Source organism: Lepidochelys kempii, chromosome 2 (genome assembly GCF_965140265.1).
Source record: "Lepidochelys kempii isolate rLepKem1 chromosome 2, rLepKem1.hap2, whole genome shotgun sequence".
NCBI lineage: Eukaryota > Metazoa > Chordata > Testudines > Cheloniidae > Lepidochelys > Lepidochelys kempii.
In genome coordinates, this window is record NC_133257.1 from 155198172 (window position 1) to 155219264 (window position 21093).

At 42.7% G+C, this 21093-nt stretch overlaps 1 protein-coding gene across 1 annotated transcript in view; it reads right to left on the minus strand.

Annotated features, from left to right (window-relative positions):
- Window positions 1-3684: 3684 nt before the first annotated feature.
- The window catches only part of AHRR (aryl hydrocarbon receptor repressor), a 228281-nt gene continuing 210872 nt past the window's right edge, over window positions 3685-21093 (minus strand). Inside the window, exons 9-11 of the mRNA XM_073332501.1 lie at window positions 19201-19310; window positions 17534-17672; window positions 3685-4804 (exon numbers count right to left, since the gene is read on the minus strand). Of these exons, the coding sequence (XP_073188602.1) occupies window positions 3685-4804; window positions 17534-17672; window positions 19201-19310 (1369 nt within the window). The remainder of the gene's footprint in view (window positions 4805-17533; window positions 17673-19200; window positions 19311-21093) is intronic.

The following is a 21093-nucleotide window of genomic DNA, read 5'->3' on the forward strand; positions in this document are numbered from 1 at the left end:
TTTATTGTCTCTGTTAATATTTATTATTTGCAAATCGTACTTTACACCAGTGGCTTACAAGAAACTGATCTTCATGTACTAGCTGTAACATTTACTTCTCCCTGTCCACAGAGAGGATAAAAGCTCTCCATAGACCCTTTTGTTAAGATTGTTGTATGTGTGTGAAGATTTGCATTAGAAAGAATTCCATTGATAAATACCATATCCAGTTTCTGTGTTTGAGATATCTGATAACAGCTAAGCTATAAACCAGTGGAGCAAATTCTAAGGTGATGCAAGTTAATGTAAAGGAGTCTAATTTAGACTCTGACTCCCTCAGATGAAAAAGGAGTGTAAACTGGTGTAATTTACACACCTAGGAGCCTGAAGATGTTGGTTTACTTTAACTAACACATTTATATACCCTCCCATGAGTTGTTTTTCTTGCTACACTCCTGCCTCCTGGCATCTCAGCATGTGAATTATATCATTTTAGATTCCCTTACACTCAGTCTCAGTGGTCTTGAGCCTCTACTGCCTTCCACCTTCTGTATGTAGTGTAGTTGTAGCCATGTTGGCCCCAGGATATTCGAGAGACAAGGTGGGTGAGGTAATATCTTTCATTGGACCAATTTCTGTTGGTGAGACAGACAAGCTTTTGAGCTACAGTAGAACCTCAGCATTATGAACCCCAGAGTTACATACTGACCAGTCAATCACACACCTCATTTGGAACAGCAATCAAGCAACAGCAAAGACAAAAACAAAAAAATAACAATTCTGCATAATACTGTGTTAAACAAACTACTAAAAAAATAAAGGGGAAAGCTTAAAAAAAGATTTGACTAGGTCAGGAAACTGTTTCTGTGCTTGTTTCATTTAAAATAAGATGGTTAAAAGCAGCATTTTTCTTCTGCATAGTAAAGTTTCAAAGCTGTATTAAGTCAATGTTCAGTTGTAAACTTTTGAAAGACCAACCATAACATTTTGTTCAGAGTTATGAACAACCTCCATTCCTGAGGTGTTTGTAACTCTGAGGTTCTACAGTACATAAAGAAAAAGAGCTCTGAGTAGTTTGAAAGCATTTCTCTCACCAACAGAAGTTGGTCCCATAGAAGATATTATCTCACCCACCTTGCACCTTCTGTCGTCATTTCCATCTAACCAAAGTAAGTGTAAAATGCTACCATTCTGACCTGGTAAAATTGATGCCCACTTTGCACAGATTTAAATGACTACCCAAGGTGCAAGGCAGTGGAGAATCAGGTCCAGTGGGTCAAATTCAGAGTTGATGTGTTAGGCAGGGTGTGAGTTACCTGTTGGCAAATGGGAGAGAGTCTAAGTAAGTTAGTCTAAAGGAGTCTAAAAAAAGTCTGTAGTCCCAGTCCTGGAACTTGTTCCATAAGAGCAGATCCTAGGGGCCACACAGAACCCCAGTAACTTCAGTGGGGGTCCACATGGATGGTCTGTGCAGAACAGGATTGGGTCCTAAATTTAGGAAACAAACACTGAGACCCAGATGGGGGCATGGATTATGCCATCTTTAGACTAAAATCTGAATTAGTCCCAAAATCGTTATTGTAAGAGTAGAGTATGAAGGCAAGATTGTCACCGTCTGTGCCAATGCAGGGATATAAGGGGGCACAAAGTGCCCCTTACTTCCCTGTGTGGCCTACCTGTATTGCAGATGAGAGAACGGGGGTGGGGCAGAGAAGTACATCCCTGCTGTACTTCTGGAGCAAGGCAACTACATGCTGCCCCTTACTCAGGCCAGATTGATAACTGATGACAATCTCACCATTACTGACGAGCAGTTACTGAAATGAAAGCATTCTAATTAGTTGTAACACTTTGAATAAGAAAATGTTTACCCTAAGCTTTATAAAAATCACAAAAACATCTAACCATTTTCTTCATAATATGCCTTTTATATATGGGAAAGTGATTTAAAGTTGAAATAGTGCAATTTAAAAACAATAGTGCAGGAAGCGAACAATAAAAAACAAAATAGAAGTTGTAGATTGCATTATATTATTTTCAGCACAAGTAAATTAACTCAGCAACCTCTACATGAAAGAGACCTCGGGCAAAATTTTCACAAGCACATAAGTGACTTAGGGCATTTCTACACTGCAATAAAAAATCCACTGCACTTAGTCTCAGAACCTGGGTCAGCAGACTCAGACTTGCAGGATTTGGGCTGCAGGGCTAAAAATTGCAATGTAGATGTTTGGGCTTGGGCTAGAGCCTGGGCTCTGAGACCCACCTCTCTTGCATGGTCTCAGAGTGCAGGCTACAACCCGAACATCTACACTGCAGTTTTATAGCCCTGCAGCCCTAAGTTCCATGAGCCCGAGATCAGCTGATCTGGGCCAGTGGGTCTTTTATTGCCATGCAGATATACTCCTAGGTGCTTTTGAAAAATTGTTCCCATAATCACCTGAAGGCATGGGAACTAGTCATGAAGTCAGAGGACAGCATAGTGATCAATTAAAGGGACATCATCAAATTAAAAACATTTGTCTGATTTTTTCCTATTAATTGTACACGTAACACAATTTTTGTAAGTGTATGAATTTGTGTGTCACCATCTCCCCTGTATAATGGATAATTAGTCAAATTTTCTTCTTTTTTATGTGGATCTTCCAAACAGCAACAGGGGAGAGATTAATATTTTTAATATAGGAAATGTGATTGGTAAAACATAAAAATTGTCAGTGTAACTAAAGAAGAGGTATAGTAACTGAAAATAATTGTAGCTTGTTTTTGTAAGGTGACTGGATTTTGAGTTAACAGATTCGTAGATTCCAAGACCAGACAGGATCATTGTGATCATCTAGTCTGACCTCCTGTATAACACAGGCCATAGAATTTCCCCTAAATAATTCCTAGAGCATTCCTGTGAGAAAAACATCCCAACTTGATTTCAAATTGCCAATGATGGAGAATCCACCATAATCCTTTGAAATTACTCTCGCTGTTTAAAAATTTATGCCTTATTTTCAGTCTGTATTAGTCTACCTTCGACTTCGAGCCATTGGATCATGTTATGCCTTTGTCTGTTAGACCGAAAAGTCCAGTATTAAATATGTGTTCCCCGTATAGGTACTTATAGACTGTGATCAGATCACTCTTTAACCTTCTATTTGTCAGGCTAAATAGATTGAGGTCCCTGAGTCTATCACTATAATGGTCTTCCTTTAAATTAAGCGATTGTAGTTTGAGAAGCCCTTGCCTGAAGGTGATTAAATTAATGTGGGGAGAAGGCAATAGCTGAGAAACTAAAACTAAAAATATAAACCTTAGATTCACAGGTTGAAAGGCTGGTCTCAGTGAAGTGAATAGGAGTTTTGCCATTGACTTCACAGTGGGGCCAGGATTTCACCCACATCATGCCATGAACAATAGAACAAGGCAAGAGGAAGATATAGTTATACATTAATAATGCATTCATATATACAACAGATACGAAGGGAAGCTTGAAAAAGTTAAATTGGTACACCTAAAGGAGGTCTGAATTAGCACTTTACCATGATATATGTGGTTTTACTTCACTCCATTTCCAAAGATCCCAAAGAGAGTAATATTTTTTTAAATCTTTTCCCTTTGGTTTTTAATTGTAGTTACTCATGTAGTCCAACAGGAAGATAATCTACAACTTTTTCTTGTTTTTCAATATCATAAATATTCCAGATGCTACAAAATCTATTGTAAAAATGTACATTCGGTTGTTTTATGAGACACAGGACCGGGTAATGCATTTTCAGGGAAGATCATCTCTATTCCATCCTGCCCATTATCAGACAACGGTGGAGAATCCAAGGGTTCACGCTTGATTGTGTGAACCAAGCAGGGATTTTTAAACTCACATTGCATCTTAAAAATCTGGTTATTCTGCTCTCTCTCTTCTACTGAATTGGGGTTATAGAACTGATTGTAGAAGTCTGTAGGCTGAAAGTCATGGATGCTTTCCAAACATGCAGAGTTCTGGGGGCAAACCTGTGTCATCTCTTTGTTATGTAACCCTTTACATGGTCTGTTTATATTCATATTGTTGGTATGATTTGTTACAATGCATTGCCAATTATGCGGTGTGTAAACACAGTGCGTTGGTTTTTGACAAGGAGACAGTTGCTCACTGAGGTCCGATTCTGTTTTAAGGTGCACCATGTTAGGGTAGCCAATCAGCTGCTTTTTCACCATACCATTCTCATCCAGCCAGACTCGACTTTGTGACATCATGTAGCTATCAGCTACATTTTCAGAATCAGAATCATATTCAGTTTTGATGGGAATATCTAGAGGAAATACTGTGTCATATAGAGTTTCTGGGTACATCAGTGGACGTTGTAATTTCACAGGATCTGTAGTGTAGTTCTCCACTGTAAATTGCTGTAAGCCTGAATAAGACTGGCAATTTTCTGTAGTACCCCAGTGGGAAGGACAGGTTGATGCTAAATTTAAAAGACTTTGATCTCTGTTACAGAATGGTCCAACTTTTCTGCTCGGACATGTATTCATGCGTTGATTTACAGAACAAGAACTTGATGAATTTTTTAAAGTCCAAATGTTGTTTGTGTTGCAGTTGTTTTGAACACCTAAAAGTAATGTGTTAGAATTGAGAGATTCCTCTTGCATGAAACACTTGTCATTTGTCTTAGGTTCAAACTTCACTTTTATGCTATCCTGTTCATTTTTTACAGTTGTCCAGTTAAGATGCTTCATCTGTCCCAAAGTTTCAATGGCACAGTTATAGTTAAGTGCTTCCTTCTGTCCTTTCAAACTTGTGATGTTCTTTGGTACCTTCAGGTGCACATCTTCTTCCCTTTCAATAAAAGTAGAAAAAGTCAGTCAGTCAGTCAAGTGTTTCTAAAATATTTTTCCTGTACTGTGTGTTACCCATGTAGAATATAGAATGGAGTGCTATGATAGAGGTTTCATTCATATTTGGTCGGTGTGATTTGGATAATTCATCTCTCATGAGTAATGCAGGAATCTCATACCCATACCAATATAATCTTATAATGTATTCCATATTTACACTATGCACACACACAGTGCAAGGCCATCTCATTTAAACTACTGTATGCATGTTAAATTCCATTCCACTTTTGGTGTACATTTTACCATTACCTTAAATAAAATAGTAACAAGTTTTACTTTTATTATCTTTTTTATTAAAATATCACCTAATGTTCTGGGCAGAAAAATGGTTTCAATATACAGAATGGTTTATTCAACATAGTATATGAGTATATGAAATGGTTTCAATAGTGTGGAATAAAACAGAGTTCGTAGTAGTTTAAATGAAATAGTACTACATAGTTAGGAACTTTTTGATTTAAGTGGTTTGAGTGAGAGCTGCAGAGGTGTGTTTTTTCAGAATAGTTTGTTTTAGGAGATGAAAGAAGTGCTCAGAGGAAGTGTCCAGAGTAATATCCCCAAGCATTCACTAATTTGGGTGTCTCCATTTTCATGTGTCCAACTTGAGACATCTTGTGCTTGATTTTCTGAGGCTCTGTGGTCCCTTAGTTCTCATTAGCTACATCTGAAGCACACAAAATTAGTGATCATTTATGAAAAAATTGGCCTTAGCTTTTGGATAACAGGTATAGTCTTGTCTTGGGACTTAGATTAATCAGAGAGGAAAGATGTGAGATGCTGAATCCAAGCTATTTAAGGTATAGAGTTGAACTGGTTTGGGGAAAAGTGGATATCAGAATTAGAAACGCAAAATGGAAGAGAGAGAAAACTGATGGGGATTTCAGAAGTTACTTAGCTCAATACTTCTAATTTTTTGTTTTGAGAATGGGCTCAGCATGTAAGTACAAGAATCCCCAGTAGGGGGAGCCCATGCTGTTATAATGTGGAAACTGTCCCATTACAACAAACATAGAGTAAGGAGGGAGAGAGAAGTTCTAAGTATGTACTTATAATATTAATGGGTTTCAACTCCCTGCTAAATATTATTAAAATTTTAAATTCTTAAAACACAACTAACATGTTACTCTCTTGCAGAAATAACATCTCAGGAAGAAAGACAAGTATGATGCAGCAACAGCAGCTTTTAGAAATCAGTGAAAATTGGGGGCGTGCAGGGAAGTAACATCCAATGTAAAAAGTAAAGCAGAAGATGGGACTGTTCTGAAATAACGCATGAAGACAAACATTATACTAAAGTATTTGTATATAAATAGGAGGAGAATGGGAAAAAGGATGCCATTTTATGGCAAACGAATTTACATTTCCAGCAAACTACTGCACAGTTGACAAGGCAGACCCCACCAGGCAGACCTGTGGGGCAAGGATGCAAGTGATGATGAACAAAATACAAAAACAACAGTGGGTATCTGCTACAGCCCACCTGGTCTAGCTAGGGGAGAGTGAGAATGGAACTTCATGGACCAATGCTCATGGTACTCCATGCCACATGATTACCTTGCTCAATGGAGGTATTTAACTATCCACTGGGTAACAAAGGCATCCAAATATGAATCAAAGAGGTTCCTAAATTACACAGAAAACAGACACAAAAATAGAGACTTGAACAAGAAGAGAAGCCACCTTGGGTCTGCTTCTTAATGGTCCAATTCATTCCCTGGACTGGAGTAACAGATGGCGGGAGACTGTGGGAGAGGGATTCCCTGGGGAGAGATGGGGTTTCTCTCTTCTTAGGCAAGATTATAGGATCCACCCCCTATAATGATGTATAATGAAAGATGTCTAGAAATTCTTCTGGGGCATATGCAGGAAGCAAGAGCTATCGGTATAGAGGCCCACTGCCTCCTCTCCTGCTTCCCAGCCCCTGGACACCCAAAGCGGGGAAAGATACAGCTCATATTGTTATAAGTGGGGTTAAACCTTATTACGGGTTGTTTTAAAACCTAATAGAAATTGATGTGTGAACATACCCTTCACTTAAGATAGTTGTGGGACAGTTAAGGGGCCACATCCAAAAGATGAGTTTTGGATTGCGTAGGCAGAGTGGCTTTTTGTTGAGTATTGTTTTTTGTGTGCGCACATGCATATGTGTACACATGGGAAGGGAGAACACACAGAAACTAGGGACAGATAAGAACACAGAGAAAGGCAGAGGCAAAAAACAACAAAACCAACCAATAGCTGAAGAACAGAGTGCAACCCTGGAGAAAGCTAGAGAGTTTTTGGCTAAAGAGATTTGAAGGCTGTGAGATAAGAAACTACTCCTTTTGTTCTTGGTTCCTCCTGCATTTGGAGAAGCAGGATTTTGTACATTGTTTATAAATAAACAAGATTGCATCAAAGAAACTACCAGACTGCATCAAGTTCTGCTTCCAGCTGGAAAATTCCCAGGGCCCTAAACTTTGACTAGCTGCACAGGTCGGAAATGAGTAACACTGATGTGAGGAGTGAGATCCAGTTTCCAAGGAGTGAGACTGTGAGCTGGTATTCCTGCTGAACCAAGATAGAACAAATAATGGAGGTGCTTCTAGAGATCAAAAAAGGTCATCAGGAATTATAACAGGACTAAAATGATTTAAAACAAGACCTGAAACAGGGGCTGGAGGCTTCACAACAGGGATTAAAGGAGCATCTGGAGGTTTACCAGAAAGAGCTCAAAGATGACTTGCAGGCGGAGGTGAGAACTCTGTTGGAGCAACAACTACAAAGCATCTGGACAGATTGGGAATTCCAGCTGCAAAACTCCCAATCTGGAATGGTAAAATGGATTGGTGAGGTGACCAGCAATCTGACTGACATAGACCAGAAGTTTTTCCATAAAACAATGAAGACCAAGCAAGCTATAGCTAATCTGGAATTTGCTAATTGAGATGAGCTGGATCAAGGATTTATGGATTTAAAAATTCAGCTCCAGAAGGAAATGAAAGGATCACTGACTACAGTGGAAAGCAGCCACATGGATGAGGAATTGGGCCAGTGAGAGGAATTGGGTAAGACCAGACATTTTCAACTGTTTTCTATCCTGTTTGTTATCCACAGGGCCCAAAGGGGAGAGACTGGGGGGTTGTCCCAGCTCAAATAATGAAAAAACTCAGTATCTTTCAGGGCAAAATTCTGGGAGACCTATTTGGCTCAATTCAACATTATAGCTCAAATTAATGACTGGGTGGAGGGACAGAAAGGCTGGGCCCACAGAACCCCTACCATAGCAATTTGATGGGAGTCACTAGCAATTCAGGGGTTTCATGGACCAGTGCTGCTTTCTATTCATGTTGCATCCCCAGATGTACACCTCTGACCCGGCCAACATGGGCTTGGTAATCTGCCTGCTGATGGGGGAGGTGTTCGACTGGGCCTCCCCCTTGCTGGATAGTAACAGCAGTTTTGTCAAATCGGAACACCTTCCTCCAATCTATATGAGCGATCTTCAATGACCCACCTTGTGCACATTTAGCCAAGGCTGCTCTAAGGAAATTCTGGCAGTGGCAGGGTAACTGTTGCTTACTATGTGGCCCATTTCCATCATCTCATTGTGGCCATGGAGTGGAACAAGGCAGAGCAGCAGTACCAATTCTGGTGGGGTCTGCAGGAGAAAATCAAAGATGAACTGGCCCACATGGAGATGCCCATGGGTCTGGACACCTTCACTGACCTTGCCGTCCACATAGAAACTCAGTTACAGGAATGAAGGGAGGAAAATGAGGGTCCCTCCAGCCCCCATCCACGTACTATTAACCAGTGCCTGTTTCATCTGCTGAACCAGTGCAGGTGGAGCTGGCTTGTTGACAGCTCACCCCTGTCCTGTGCAAGCTCCAAGGAACCCAGGAAATGAGTCACTTCAGGGTCAGTAAGGACTGCCCTGGGCTGTGTGAGGAAAGAATTCCCCTGCACTTCAGTCCTGACTGGGACATGCACCCAGCTCCATCCAGGGGCTTCCCACTTGCAGGTGCCTATCTGGCTGCGCATCCCTGGAGATCCCCAATGGATTCCCATCTAATGAACCCTCATTGATTCAGAAGCAGCTGACAGTTTCATAGATGCAGCGACAACCCAGGCCCTGCAGATTCCTTTGTGACACAAAGCCACTCTGGACCTATGGAAAATATTGATGGCTCCCATCTGTCTTCAGGACTAGTGATTGAGGATACAGTCCACCTGGAAGCCATTATCCAGGAGCACTAAGAAATATTTCGATTCAGCATCATTCAATCCCTGCACTTCCCTCTGATTCTTGGCTTCTCTTGGCAGACTCTTCATAATCACCTCCTTCATTGGTAAGAACAGGAGGACAGTTTCCCTTCAAAATTCTGTCAGCAGTATTGTCAGAAACAAACCAATATTGCCCCAGCACTCGGGGGCTTCAGGCAGGGATGATCACCAAAGTAGGGATGCCCACCAACCCTACTTCAGAACTCCACCTTAAATATCATGACTATGCCAAAGTGTTTGAAAAGAAGATCACAGAAACCCTCCCTCTACATCAGGACTGTGACTGCCCCCACAGAATTGCAGCAGGGAGTGTAAATACCATTTGGGTGGATTTATGTCATGTCAGAACCTGAGCTAGCTGCACTAAGTAAATACCTCCAGGAGAACCTGGCTGGAGGGGTCATCCTCAAGTCAACCTCACCAGCTGGTGCACTGGTCCTTCTCATTGAGGGCAAAAAATGGCAGTTTCCAACTCTATGTTGACAACTGAGCCTTAAACCAAATAATGATCAGGAACCGGTATCCACGACCTCGATTCCAGAATTACTGGACAGTGTAGGGGCCACATGTCAACAAACTGGACCTCTGGTGAGCCTTCAACTTCATGTGCATCAGGGCTGGGAACAAATGGAAGACTGCCTTCCGAACCTGCTACAGCCACTTTGAATATTTAGTGATGCTGTTAGGGCTGACAAATGTGCTGGCAAACTCCCAACATTTTATTAACAATGTGTTACGAGACATAGAATCATAGAATATCAGGGTTGGAAGGGACCCCAGAAGGTCATCTAGTCCAACCCCCTGCTCGAAGCAGGACCAATTCCCAGTTAAATCATCCCAGCCAGGGCTTTGTCAAGCCTGACCTTAAAAACCTCTAAGGAAGGAGATTCTACCACCTCCCTAGGTAACGCATTCCAGTGTTTCACCACCCTCTTAGTGAAAAAGTTTTTCCTAATATCCAATCTAAACCTCCCCCACTGCAACTTGAGACCATTACTCCTCGTTCTGTCATCTGCTACCATTGAGAACAGTCTAGAGCCATCCTCTTTGGAACCCCCTTTCAGGTAGTTGAAAGCAGCTATCAAATCCCCCCTCATTCTTCTCTTCTGCAGGCTAAACAATCCCAGCTCCCTCAGCCTCTCCTTGTAAGTCATGTGTTCCAGTCCCCTAATCATTTTTGTTGCCCTTCGCTGGACTCTCTCCAAATTATCCACATCCTTCTTGAAGTGTGGGGCCCAAAACTGGACACAGTACTCCAGATGAGGCCTCACCAATGTCGAATAGAGGGGAACGATCACGTCCCTCGATCTGCTCGCTATGCCCCTACTTATACATCCCAAAATGCCATTGGCCTTCTTGGCAACAAGGGCACACTGCTGACTCATATCCAGCTTCTCGTCCACTGTCACCCCTAGGTCCTTTTCCGCAGAACTGCTGCCTAGCCATTCGGTCCCTAGTCTGTAGCTGTGCATTGGGTTCTTCCATCCTAAGTGCAGGACGCTGCACTTATCCTTGTTGAACCTCATCAGATTTCTTTTGGCCCAATCCTCCAATTTGTCTAGGTCCTTCTGTATCCTATCCCTCCCCTCCAGCGTATCTACCACTCCTCCCAGTTTAGTATCATCCGCAAATTTGCTGAGAGTGCAATGCACACCATCCTCCAGATCATTTATGAAGATATTGAACAAAACCGGCCCCAGGACTGACCCTTGGGGCACTCCACTTGATACCGGCTGCCAACTAGACATGGAGCCATTGATCACTACCCGTTGAGCCCGACAATCTAGCCAGCTTTCTACCCACCTTATAGTGCATTCATCCAGCCCATACTTCCTTAACTTGCTGACAAGAATACTGTGGGAGACCGTGTCAAAAGCTTTGCTCAAGTCAAGAAACAATACATCCATTGCTTTCCCTTCATCTACAGAACCAGTAATCTCATCATAAAAGGCGATTAGATTAGTCAGGCATGACCTTCCCTTGGTGAATCCATGCTGGCTGTTCCTGATCACTTTCCTCTCATGCAAGTGCTTCAGGATTGATTCTTTGAGGACCTGCTCCATGATTTTTCCAGGGACTGAGGTGAGGCTGACTGGCCTGTAGTTCCCAGGATCCTCCTTTTTCCCTTTTTTAAAGATTGGCACTACATTAGCCTTTTTCCAGTTATCCGGGACTTCCCCGTTTCGCCACGAGTTTTCAAAGATAATGGCCAATGGTTCTGCAATCACAGCCGCCAATTCCTTCAGCACTCTCGGATGCAACTCGTCCGGCCCCATGGACTTGTGCACGTCCAGCTTTTCTAAATAGTCCCTAACCACCTCTATCTCCACAGAGGGCTGGCCATCTCTTCCCCATTTTGTGATGCCCAGCGCAGTAGTCTGGGAGCTGACCTTGTTAGTGAAAACAGAGGCAAAAAAAGCATTGAGTACATTAGCTTTTTCCACATCCTCTGTCACTAGGTTGCCTCCCTCATTCAGTAAGGGGCCCACACATTCCTTGGCTTTCTTCTTGTTGCCAACATACCTGAAGAAACCCTTCTTGTTACATATTGGATTGTGCGCCATGGTCTGTCTGGACTATATATTGGTGTTTTCAGACAATGCTGAACAACATACCATTCATGTCTGAACTGTTCTGGAGAGGCTAAAATGGTCTTTATGCCAGGCTCCAGAAGTGTGCATTTGACCAGGTCTCCCAAGAGTTCTTGGATTTTATCCTGTTCCTAGAGGGAATCACGATGGACCTACACAAACTCCAGGCTGTCCATGGCTGGGCAGCACCCTACAATATATATGACCTACAGTGTTTTTTGGGTTTAGCAAATTTCTATTGATGGTTCATTCCAAAATTTTTGAAGCAAATTGCACCCCTCACCATGGCTCCCATATTGGCCCACCCAGATGTTACACAAGCTTTTGTTGGAATTCAGCTCCAGCCTGATTCTCTCCTAAAAACACAGGCCTGAACAAGTAATGCTCGCACATACCTATTACTTTAGAAAACTTACCCCCAGACAGCATAACTGCGAGATCCTAGATAAAGAACTTCAAAATCATCTTTGAGGAGTGGTGACATTACTTAGAATGGACTCATCTCTCAGTCCAAATATTTACCAACCATAAAAACCTGGAGTATTTCTGCAGGGCTAAGGCCCCGAATCAAAGACAGCTCCAGTGGTCCTTGTTCGTCTCACAATTCAGCTTTACCATTACATACTGCCCCAGGACTAAAAATGGCAAAGCCAATGCCCTGCCCCAAAAGGGAAAATATAGTACCAGCCCACGACACCTCAGCCAGCAACTGACCCACATTCTCAAGGCTTGAAACTTTCTTAATGCAACTCTCTGCCACTATCCATTCTGTCTCTGCCTCGGGGATTCCGACCAATGAACTGGCTGATATAAGCAAAGAGTCGCACGACACCTGGTAAGTAACCACCTTTGCGAATAAATAGTTGCGAGTATTTACATTCCCCTGGGTCCAGCAAGAGTGGCTGTTGTACAGTTAAGCCATGACTCCCCACTGATCAGACACTTTGGGTGCTCTAAGAGCCAAGGGTCCTTCTTCTTCTGCTGGCCTCAAATGTGCCTGTGACAATCTGTACCAACTATGTTCACCCCTTTTACAAGACTATGATAAATTTTGTATGAAGTACAGCTTGTGAGGTTTCATTTGAAAACTCATAATTTGCTGATCATTGTTGTCCTGGTAAAATATGTGCAGCAACATTGTATGTAAAGTTATAAAATTCTACGGTATAACATTACTGAGACATGTTCCCAGTTTAGAAAAGCATCCACAAACCAGTTCCTCGGAAACAATAGATAAACTGATGCCTCAGCCAGATGACAATGAAATTAAATGAACTATCACCTTGTTAACTGGCAGGAAAAAGGGTGTGAGTGAAAAATTTACATCTTGGCAAAGAAACAGTTCCCCACAGACTTCCTGTCTCCTAAACTCCAGCTGGAGATGATTCTCAAAGAAGAAGAAAAATATAAGAATGGGGAACAGATGACCCAAGTTATCCATCCTTTTTTCCTCTACCCTTGGCAGCCGCAACACCTGAGGAACAAAGAAACAGCTTTGGACTGAGGGAGGGATCCTGTCTGAAAATATTTCAGCCAGTAACACTGCTGATGCATGGCATGAGAGAGATTTTTGCTTTGAATTTACTTAGCTGCTTGTTACATATTAGTTGCATTTTACCTTTTATTTCTTTGTTACCAGTTTTGACTTTTATGCCTCATTACTTGTAATCGCTTAAAATCTATCTTTCTGTAGTTAATAAACTTGTTTTATTGTTTTATCTAAACCAGTGTGTTTGGACTGAAGTGTTTGGGAAAATCCATTTGAGATAACAGAATTTGTGTATCATTTTCTATTAATAAAATGATGTACTTTATATGAGCTTGTGTTTTCCAGGAGAGGGCTGGGCTGTACAAGAAACACATTTCTGGGGGAAAAATCTGGGACTGGAAATTTGCTGTTGTTGTTCTGCAGTGTAATTCAAGAGTGGCTGTCCATAGCATTCATACTGTATAGCTGGGAGCAATTTACATGCTGGAGGCAGAGTGTGAGCAGACCAGGAGTGGTTACTCTCACAGCAAAGCAGTGTAAAAGGCACCGAAGGGTGGAGAATTGAGAGAACACAGCTGTTCAACAGTCCAGATTGTATCCTGGGTAATGTCACAGTGTCCCACAATGCAGGCATTCACTGCTTCCTGCGATGTATGCACCTCTATCAAGGAACTAAACCATGAACGCTGCAACTTTCTCCAACCTCTGGAAACCCCATCCTGACCCCAAACAGCCATTGCCTTAGTTTTCGTCATGGAATTACCAGATTTGGACTGTGGTAGACCACTTTGCCAAGAGGGTCCACTTAATTCCTTGCACTGGTCCACCCTTTGCTGTGGAAACTGCCCAACTATTGATAAACCAGATAGTCAGTCTCCACGGCCTCCCTGATCACGTTACCACCAATCAAGGGCCACAATTCACTTCCCGGTTCTAGCGTGAAACTATGTTACTGAGGATCCATACATACCACACCTCCACCTACCATCCCAGTTGAACAGCCAGAGAAGGTGAATCAGATCCTTGAACAGTACCTGCAATGCTATGTCAATTATCACCAGGATGATTGGTCTTCACTTGGTCTATGTGGAGTTTGCATATAATAATGCAGACCAGGCATCCACGGACCCAAGTCCCCCACCCTTTTTTTTGCACTGACTCTGGGTACAGCCCTGAATTTCACCGAAGCGACCCAAGACCTCCTCTAACCTGACCACCTCAGATCAGTACAATGGATCCATAAAATCCAGGAGGAAGTGAGGAACACCTTGAAAAAATGAAAGACTACTAATGGCACACATATATCAGCCTCATTAGCAGAGCCCTACGTGTTCAGTGAGACAAAAGTATGGCTCTCGACAGAGAACCTTCGCATGGACAGACTCTCTAGTAAGTTTGACTACCAATTCCTTGGCCCCATCAAATCTGGCAACAACTTAATCTGGTTCCCTTCAAGCTCCACCTACCTCAATCCCTTAGAATCCACCTGGTGTTCTATATATCACTCCTAAAACCATTCTCAGAGAATTCATTTCCCCACAGGACCCCTCCCACCAGTGCGTATAGAGGGCATGAAGAATACATCATTCAGAAAGTCTTAGGTGCCAAACTGAAATGAGGTAGGCTCTAGTATCTAATTGACTGAGAGGGCTATGGCCTTGATGGGTGGATCTGGAGCCAGCAGAAAATGTTCATGCCCCCACCCAGGTATGAGCCTTCCACAGGAACCACCTTGAGAAACCTGGACCAATGTTGCCCAGTGGATGTCTCTAGGGCATAGGGTGGTGTCACGACCTATGGGTCTCAAACCTGGGTCTGCAGGATTCCTGGCCGGGGCAGGACGACGACACATCATGCTCCAGTCTTCCACTTGATGCTTACTGGCATCAGCTAGAACTGGGACTCCTTGAAGCTACTTTAGATAGAAGGCTCCAGCCCTGGGTCCCAACTGGTGGAACACCACTGTGCCAGACTGACCCGCTCCCCCTATTTAAGCAGGAAGGAGGAAAAGGAAGCTGCCCATATAGTTGGGCTCCACCCTGGTTCATAGTGCTCACCCAGCTGTTGTATCCTGAGCCTGACTGGGTTTCTTAAATTGCCCTTCATGGTATCCAACACTCAGCTCCTGACCTCCTTGTTTTGAACCCCAGCTGTCATGAGGATCTGTCCCCACCCTACACATACCACTAGGCCCAGCCATCTATATTCCTGCCCTGACAGTCTGACTGAAAGACACTGTAAGTTTATACCATTTGTAATTTTTTAAATTATTTCTTTTTTTTTCTGTTTGGGATGGATTATTGGATGGCACCTTTTAGGCCTCATCCTGATGATGGGGAGAAGCTGAGATTGCGGATGCTGTTATGAGCTGGGTTAAACCTTGTTATATCTTTAGTTAAAAACTCATTGAAATTGATGTGTAAATGTGCCAGGCGCTTAAGATAGTTGTGAGGCAGCTAAAGGGCTACTTCTAAAACAAGACATGACAGAGTGTAAACAGGTGAGCCTGTACTCTGATCACTCAGATATGAATTAGTTCCCCTGGGGAAAACTGATGGGGGGAATTAGTTAATCAGGCTGGCCAGCTGAGCCAATTACCCCACCAGCCCAAGGCTGATAAGAAGAAGCACAGGAAGGAAGCGTAAAGGGGAGAGAGGGAAGAACAGGGTTAGCTGAGCTTAGCCACACAGAGGCTCAGAGTAGGGAGTCTTCTGTTCCCCTCAGGCCCTGATGAGAGGGCCAAAAGCTAGGTTAACAATGTAAATAGACTGTTGCATGGGGATGGTTGTGAAAAAGGTGGAGGGAACTTTTAAAATAAAAAGATATGGTGAAGGCACCGCCACTGGAGTCCGTGCAGTTTCTGCGGGGAGAAGGCGGGAGAGGAGCCACATTCCATGACACAAGGCCTAACAGAGCACCCAGGAGTTTTGGATTATGTAGGCAGAGGGGCTTTTTGCTGAGTATTGTTTTGTGTGTGCGTGTGTACAGGCAGGAAAGAAGAACACACAGAAACTGAAGACAGGTGAGAACAGAGAGAGGGACAGAGGCAAAAAGCAACAAAGCCAAGGGGCAACAGTCTAAATACAATTTTCACAGAGTGAGAGGGGGTTCTGTGCACATCTCCTGGCCCTGCACCCAGTCCACCCACTCTCTACCTCCTTCCTCAGCACAGACTGCAGAGAGGCCTCCTTAAGGTCCATTGGGGGGCGGGGACGCGAGTGTAAGAGACCATTCCAGAAATATGGCTGAGCCTTTTTTGTGGAGAAGAGGAGAGATCTACATAGACAGGGTCTGGTCTCTCTATGTACAGTTCTATGGGCAGTCTGAGCAAATAATAGAGAACATGTGAATAGGGAGGCTTATATCGATAGTAATAAGAAATGGGTTCCAAAGATGGGCACAGATTCTACTCCCAGTGGAACCTATACCTTTTGCATTGAACACAAGCTTCCCTATTTACATCATCCCAGAAAATGTTTAAAGGGTGAGATTCAAGGATACTTTATAATCCCTGCCTCTGACAACATCATTCAGCTATCAGCCATAAAGAACAAGAAATGACCATGGTTCCCAGATATGACAAAATAAGAGGACACTAGCAACCAAGGGGACAGCGAAGGCTTCCTGCAGCGCACTCTGCTGGTTGCTGAGAAGAGCCTCCATCATAGTTTTTCTTGTTCTGAGTGTGTTCCCCATACTTCAGAAGGCCAGTACCATCCCAAAATCTATAGCCACAAAAGAGAATTATTGTAGTCCAGAGCTGGATTGACTCCCAGTTGTTTCTAAGCCATAAATGGGAGGATTGAAGGTCTTAAGAATTGGGAGTTATGAAAGTCAAGTGGTAGAAAGTTATTTGCATGAACTTTCCTCCCCATCAGCTGTCTAGTAGTCTACTGAAGGGATGATTTGTTTAGGGGGTTATTTTGGATTCCATGAGAGGCTCTTCTTGCTGCCAAATGATCCAACCTACTGTGGAGATAGGATCTGTGCACCTCTAGGAACTGCCTCTTTGAAGAATACAAATATTGTGTTGAGTAAGGCCCACTGAAAGGGCTTGTGAAGTCAGTCGTCATTCATCTTAGGGTTTTGCACTAGTGGCTGTTACAATAGTACCTGAGTGCTTCCCGCATAAATTATACTGGCAAAGTGACGTCTCTAATGAAATTAGGCACTCTTGAAAATCCTATGTGATTTCGGAGCCCAAGTCTCATTGACTTTCAGTGGGAATTGTGCTCCTAAGACACTTAAGTGCTTTGGAAAGTCCTACTTTTGGTGAATAGTGTCTTTATCTTTCAGAACTACAGGAAAATGTAAATATACTTACTTTAGAGCTTGCTGTGAGGCAATGACGTATTCTGAACAGCCAGTCCTGTACAGAACTTGAGTATTAGCTTGTACCCAGACCCAGTGATCTTCATTTGTTAGTACTTTGAATAGAGAAATGCCATTTTCTCCATTGTTTGCTATAAAAATTAAAAGAAAATATATTCTAGTGCAAACAATTTTAATATAGGTTATATAAATCTAACTAAACTACTGGACACTCACAAATATGCGTGGTATCCTTAGTATCTGTTACACAGAAAAGTGCAAGTCAGAATGTGTTATGGCTAAGATTAACTAGGCAAATTACAGGCAAGAATGCACACGGGAAAAAAAGATTAAATGTTCAATTTGCAAACACTTAAACTGTAATCAGTGAGATTTTGCAGTATCATCAGTTCAGTACAGGTTTTGCCTGTCTAATAATGAAAGATTCAAGAGAAACTAGACAGTGAAAGTGGCTGTGATAGAGAACTTGTATTAAAGACAGTACAATTTCAAGGTTTCAAGCCTGTACAAAAAAGAAGTTAATAGAGTTATCTGTATAGGGAAGAGGGAGAAGGGAAGGCTTGAGGAGAAATAACTATCAAAAGTCAGCAAAGAAGATTACTAAATTCTTACATTTTATATTAAACACCCTGCCAATTTGTAAAAGACAGCTATAGGAGATCATAGAGTCTCACAGTAGTGTAAGTCCCAACCATTCAGAAATCATGAATCAGGTTACCAAAACACAAATAAACAAAAACAAAACCCATAAAAAAACCAATACATTTTCATTGCTTTTTATTTGCTGTCTGGTTTTGCACCTTTAGGGTACGCTCACATCATGTTTTCAAGCTTTTTGCTTCAACCATGAGAAACCTCTCTTTGTTTTTAATGAATGCTAAGACTTTACACTTTGCAGTGGGGCAGATCTACCAACCCCACTCAGGAGAGGGTTAAAGAGCTCCTCTGGGCACAATCAGCTGCAACCCGGCCACCTGTAAGGAATGTCAAGCCTTGAGGGGAGTGGGTCCTTAAAAGGGAGACTCCCTGCTCAGTGCAGCCTGTGTGGCACTCTGAAGGAGCAGGACTGCATCTCAGAGCTCTCCAGGCTCTGGAAGAAGGGGTTACTGACTAGGGAAACTACTTGAGAGCCTTGGCCGACCAGCCCGCCTCAGAAAAGAGAAGGGCTGATACCTTTCTCTTCAGCTTTCCAAAGGCCTTTCATGGCTGCGGAAGCATAGTGACTTTTTGTTTGGACTACTTTAACCTTCCCCACACAAGAGGGGCTGACACCTCAGCTAGCACAGCTGGAAGGGTGTGCCCTGGCAGCTGAGGCAGGATCAATGCCCACTTTTTCCTCAGGGAGCACTAGAGACGTATAGCCTACTATATCTGTAATCACATGAATCTGGGTGCTGCAGCTTTAAGAAAACACACTTAATATCACAAGCCTTGTGATAAAATTGTGAGAACTGGTAACATTGTATTTCTAGGCAGCTAGTATTGACACCATAATCTAGCCATTCTCTATCTCATATTTGATGAACCTACATCACAATAGCAGACTATAGAAAAATGGGAAATTGGGACTAAAAAATGGAAAACTTAAATTGGGGATGTGGGGGGAGGAAGAGTGTCTCCATAAACTGTCAGTAATGCAGAATTATTACAACCTGATACCTTTGATCTGGTTTTCAGCATTTTGTAACACATTAGTGAAAGCTGCACCTTCATGGTAACTGGTTCTTCCTTGTAATTCTGTTTCACATAGACCTGAAATAGCTTTTGAACTGCAGAGGACAGACAATGTGAAAATATTTGGTCAGTGAATGACAATTCAGCTAAGGACAAACACACAAAAATGTGTAAGACATGACTTTTAAACTAGCAAACATGTATTAAGTAGTTATGGTTTGAATGTGTGATAATTAAAATTAAATGTTTGCCAGTAATTGCTGGATCATATGAATTTCCAATCCAGTGTTGGACTGGAATACTGTACATACTGTAAAGAAAAAATATGATTAAGAATGTTCTGCTCAGTACTTATTTCCTGGAATAACAACCTTTAGATTGGATTGAAAAAAATGGTAATGTTTCCATTCAATTCTATTCCATTAGATTCTTATACAACCAAGGTATCTGAGTGTTAGCATTAAAGATAAATGCTAGCAAATGGGCTTCAACATGTAGCAAGAATCATCACAGAGTTTCGATTTATAATCAGTCACAGTCTTTATTTTTAAATGCATTTTAGAGCTTGTGATCCGTGCCAAACTGACTACACTGGATTCTAAGGTGATGTCTTCACTGCACAGTTAACTTGGGCTGATACCTGGGTTTTAGCCAACCCCCTCCCCCGTCCCTCCCTCCCCGCATCCACACAGAAAATCCTTTAACATAGGTTTGAAGATGCGTTAAGCCTAATTTACCTGGCTGGGGGTAGAGGTTAGAGCCCAGGTTCTGCTTTACCTCAATGGGAAACCTGCCCACTTTGCAATGAAGACACAGGCAAAAGTCACTTGAGAACTGATAGTCCTCCAGTGCCTTCCCACAATTCCCCGTGAAGGACAGGTAAGTTATCCCAAAGCTGACACAACTGATTGGGAAAGAATCCTAGATGGGGTTCTCAAACAAATTATTACATGGCTTCAGAGTGTGGCGACCAACTCTTGCTGGTGGCTGCTCTGACAATTTTTCCTAAAATACTTACTTAACTTTAGGAAAAACATATAAATATGCACATACACATGCACAAATCATTATTTTTATGTTGAATTTTTTGCAGACTCTATAATAAAAAATATGTACAGTTGTCTCTATTCTTTACTGTACCTAAACAGATTAGAAACACAAATAAGGTGCTTTGAACATTCTTGTCTTTTTTCTCGTTGTTTCTTTTGCTTTTTTGGTTGCTTTAAGACTTGGTAGCTAGTAAGTCTGCTGTGAAAAGTGATATTAACACACATACAAATATCACTTTTCACAGCAGACTTACTCAGCCCCAGAAAGACCAGGGACAAATTAAACCCTAGGTGGGGATGGAGGCAGTGGGAGCCAGGGGCAATGGGACACTGGGCGAGACAGCAAGGGTCAGGAGTGATGGGGGGTGTGGTGAGCTCGGGGCCAGAGCCTGCCACCGCACAGCCAGGGAACGGAGCCTGAAGCCCTACGTGCAGGAGACGGAGCCTGAAGCCCCATGGCTGGAACCTGCCACCCACTACCCCAGGGCTGAAGCCTGACCCCACCAACCCCAGGAAGGTAGGGAACTCACACTGGTTGTCTGTTCCTCCAGCTTTTGTGTCTTCAGAGGGGGGAAAGGGCCCAACCACTGCTGGAGGCCTCAGGGAAGGAGCCGCTGCTTCCTCCCTCCCAATCACCATCTAGGAGGCTGTGGCCACAAGAAAAGCCCCCAGTGGCCACGTGCAGCCACAGCAGCTGCATTTGAGAAACACATCACAAAGAACCATGGACTATGTCCCAAACTCACAACATGAGTGGAAGAAGAATAACGACACAGTAATATGGGTAGTGCTTCGCTGTAGGAGTTCTCAGACCGAAGCCAGGCTAACC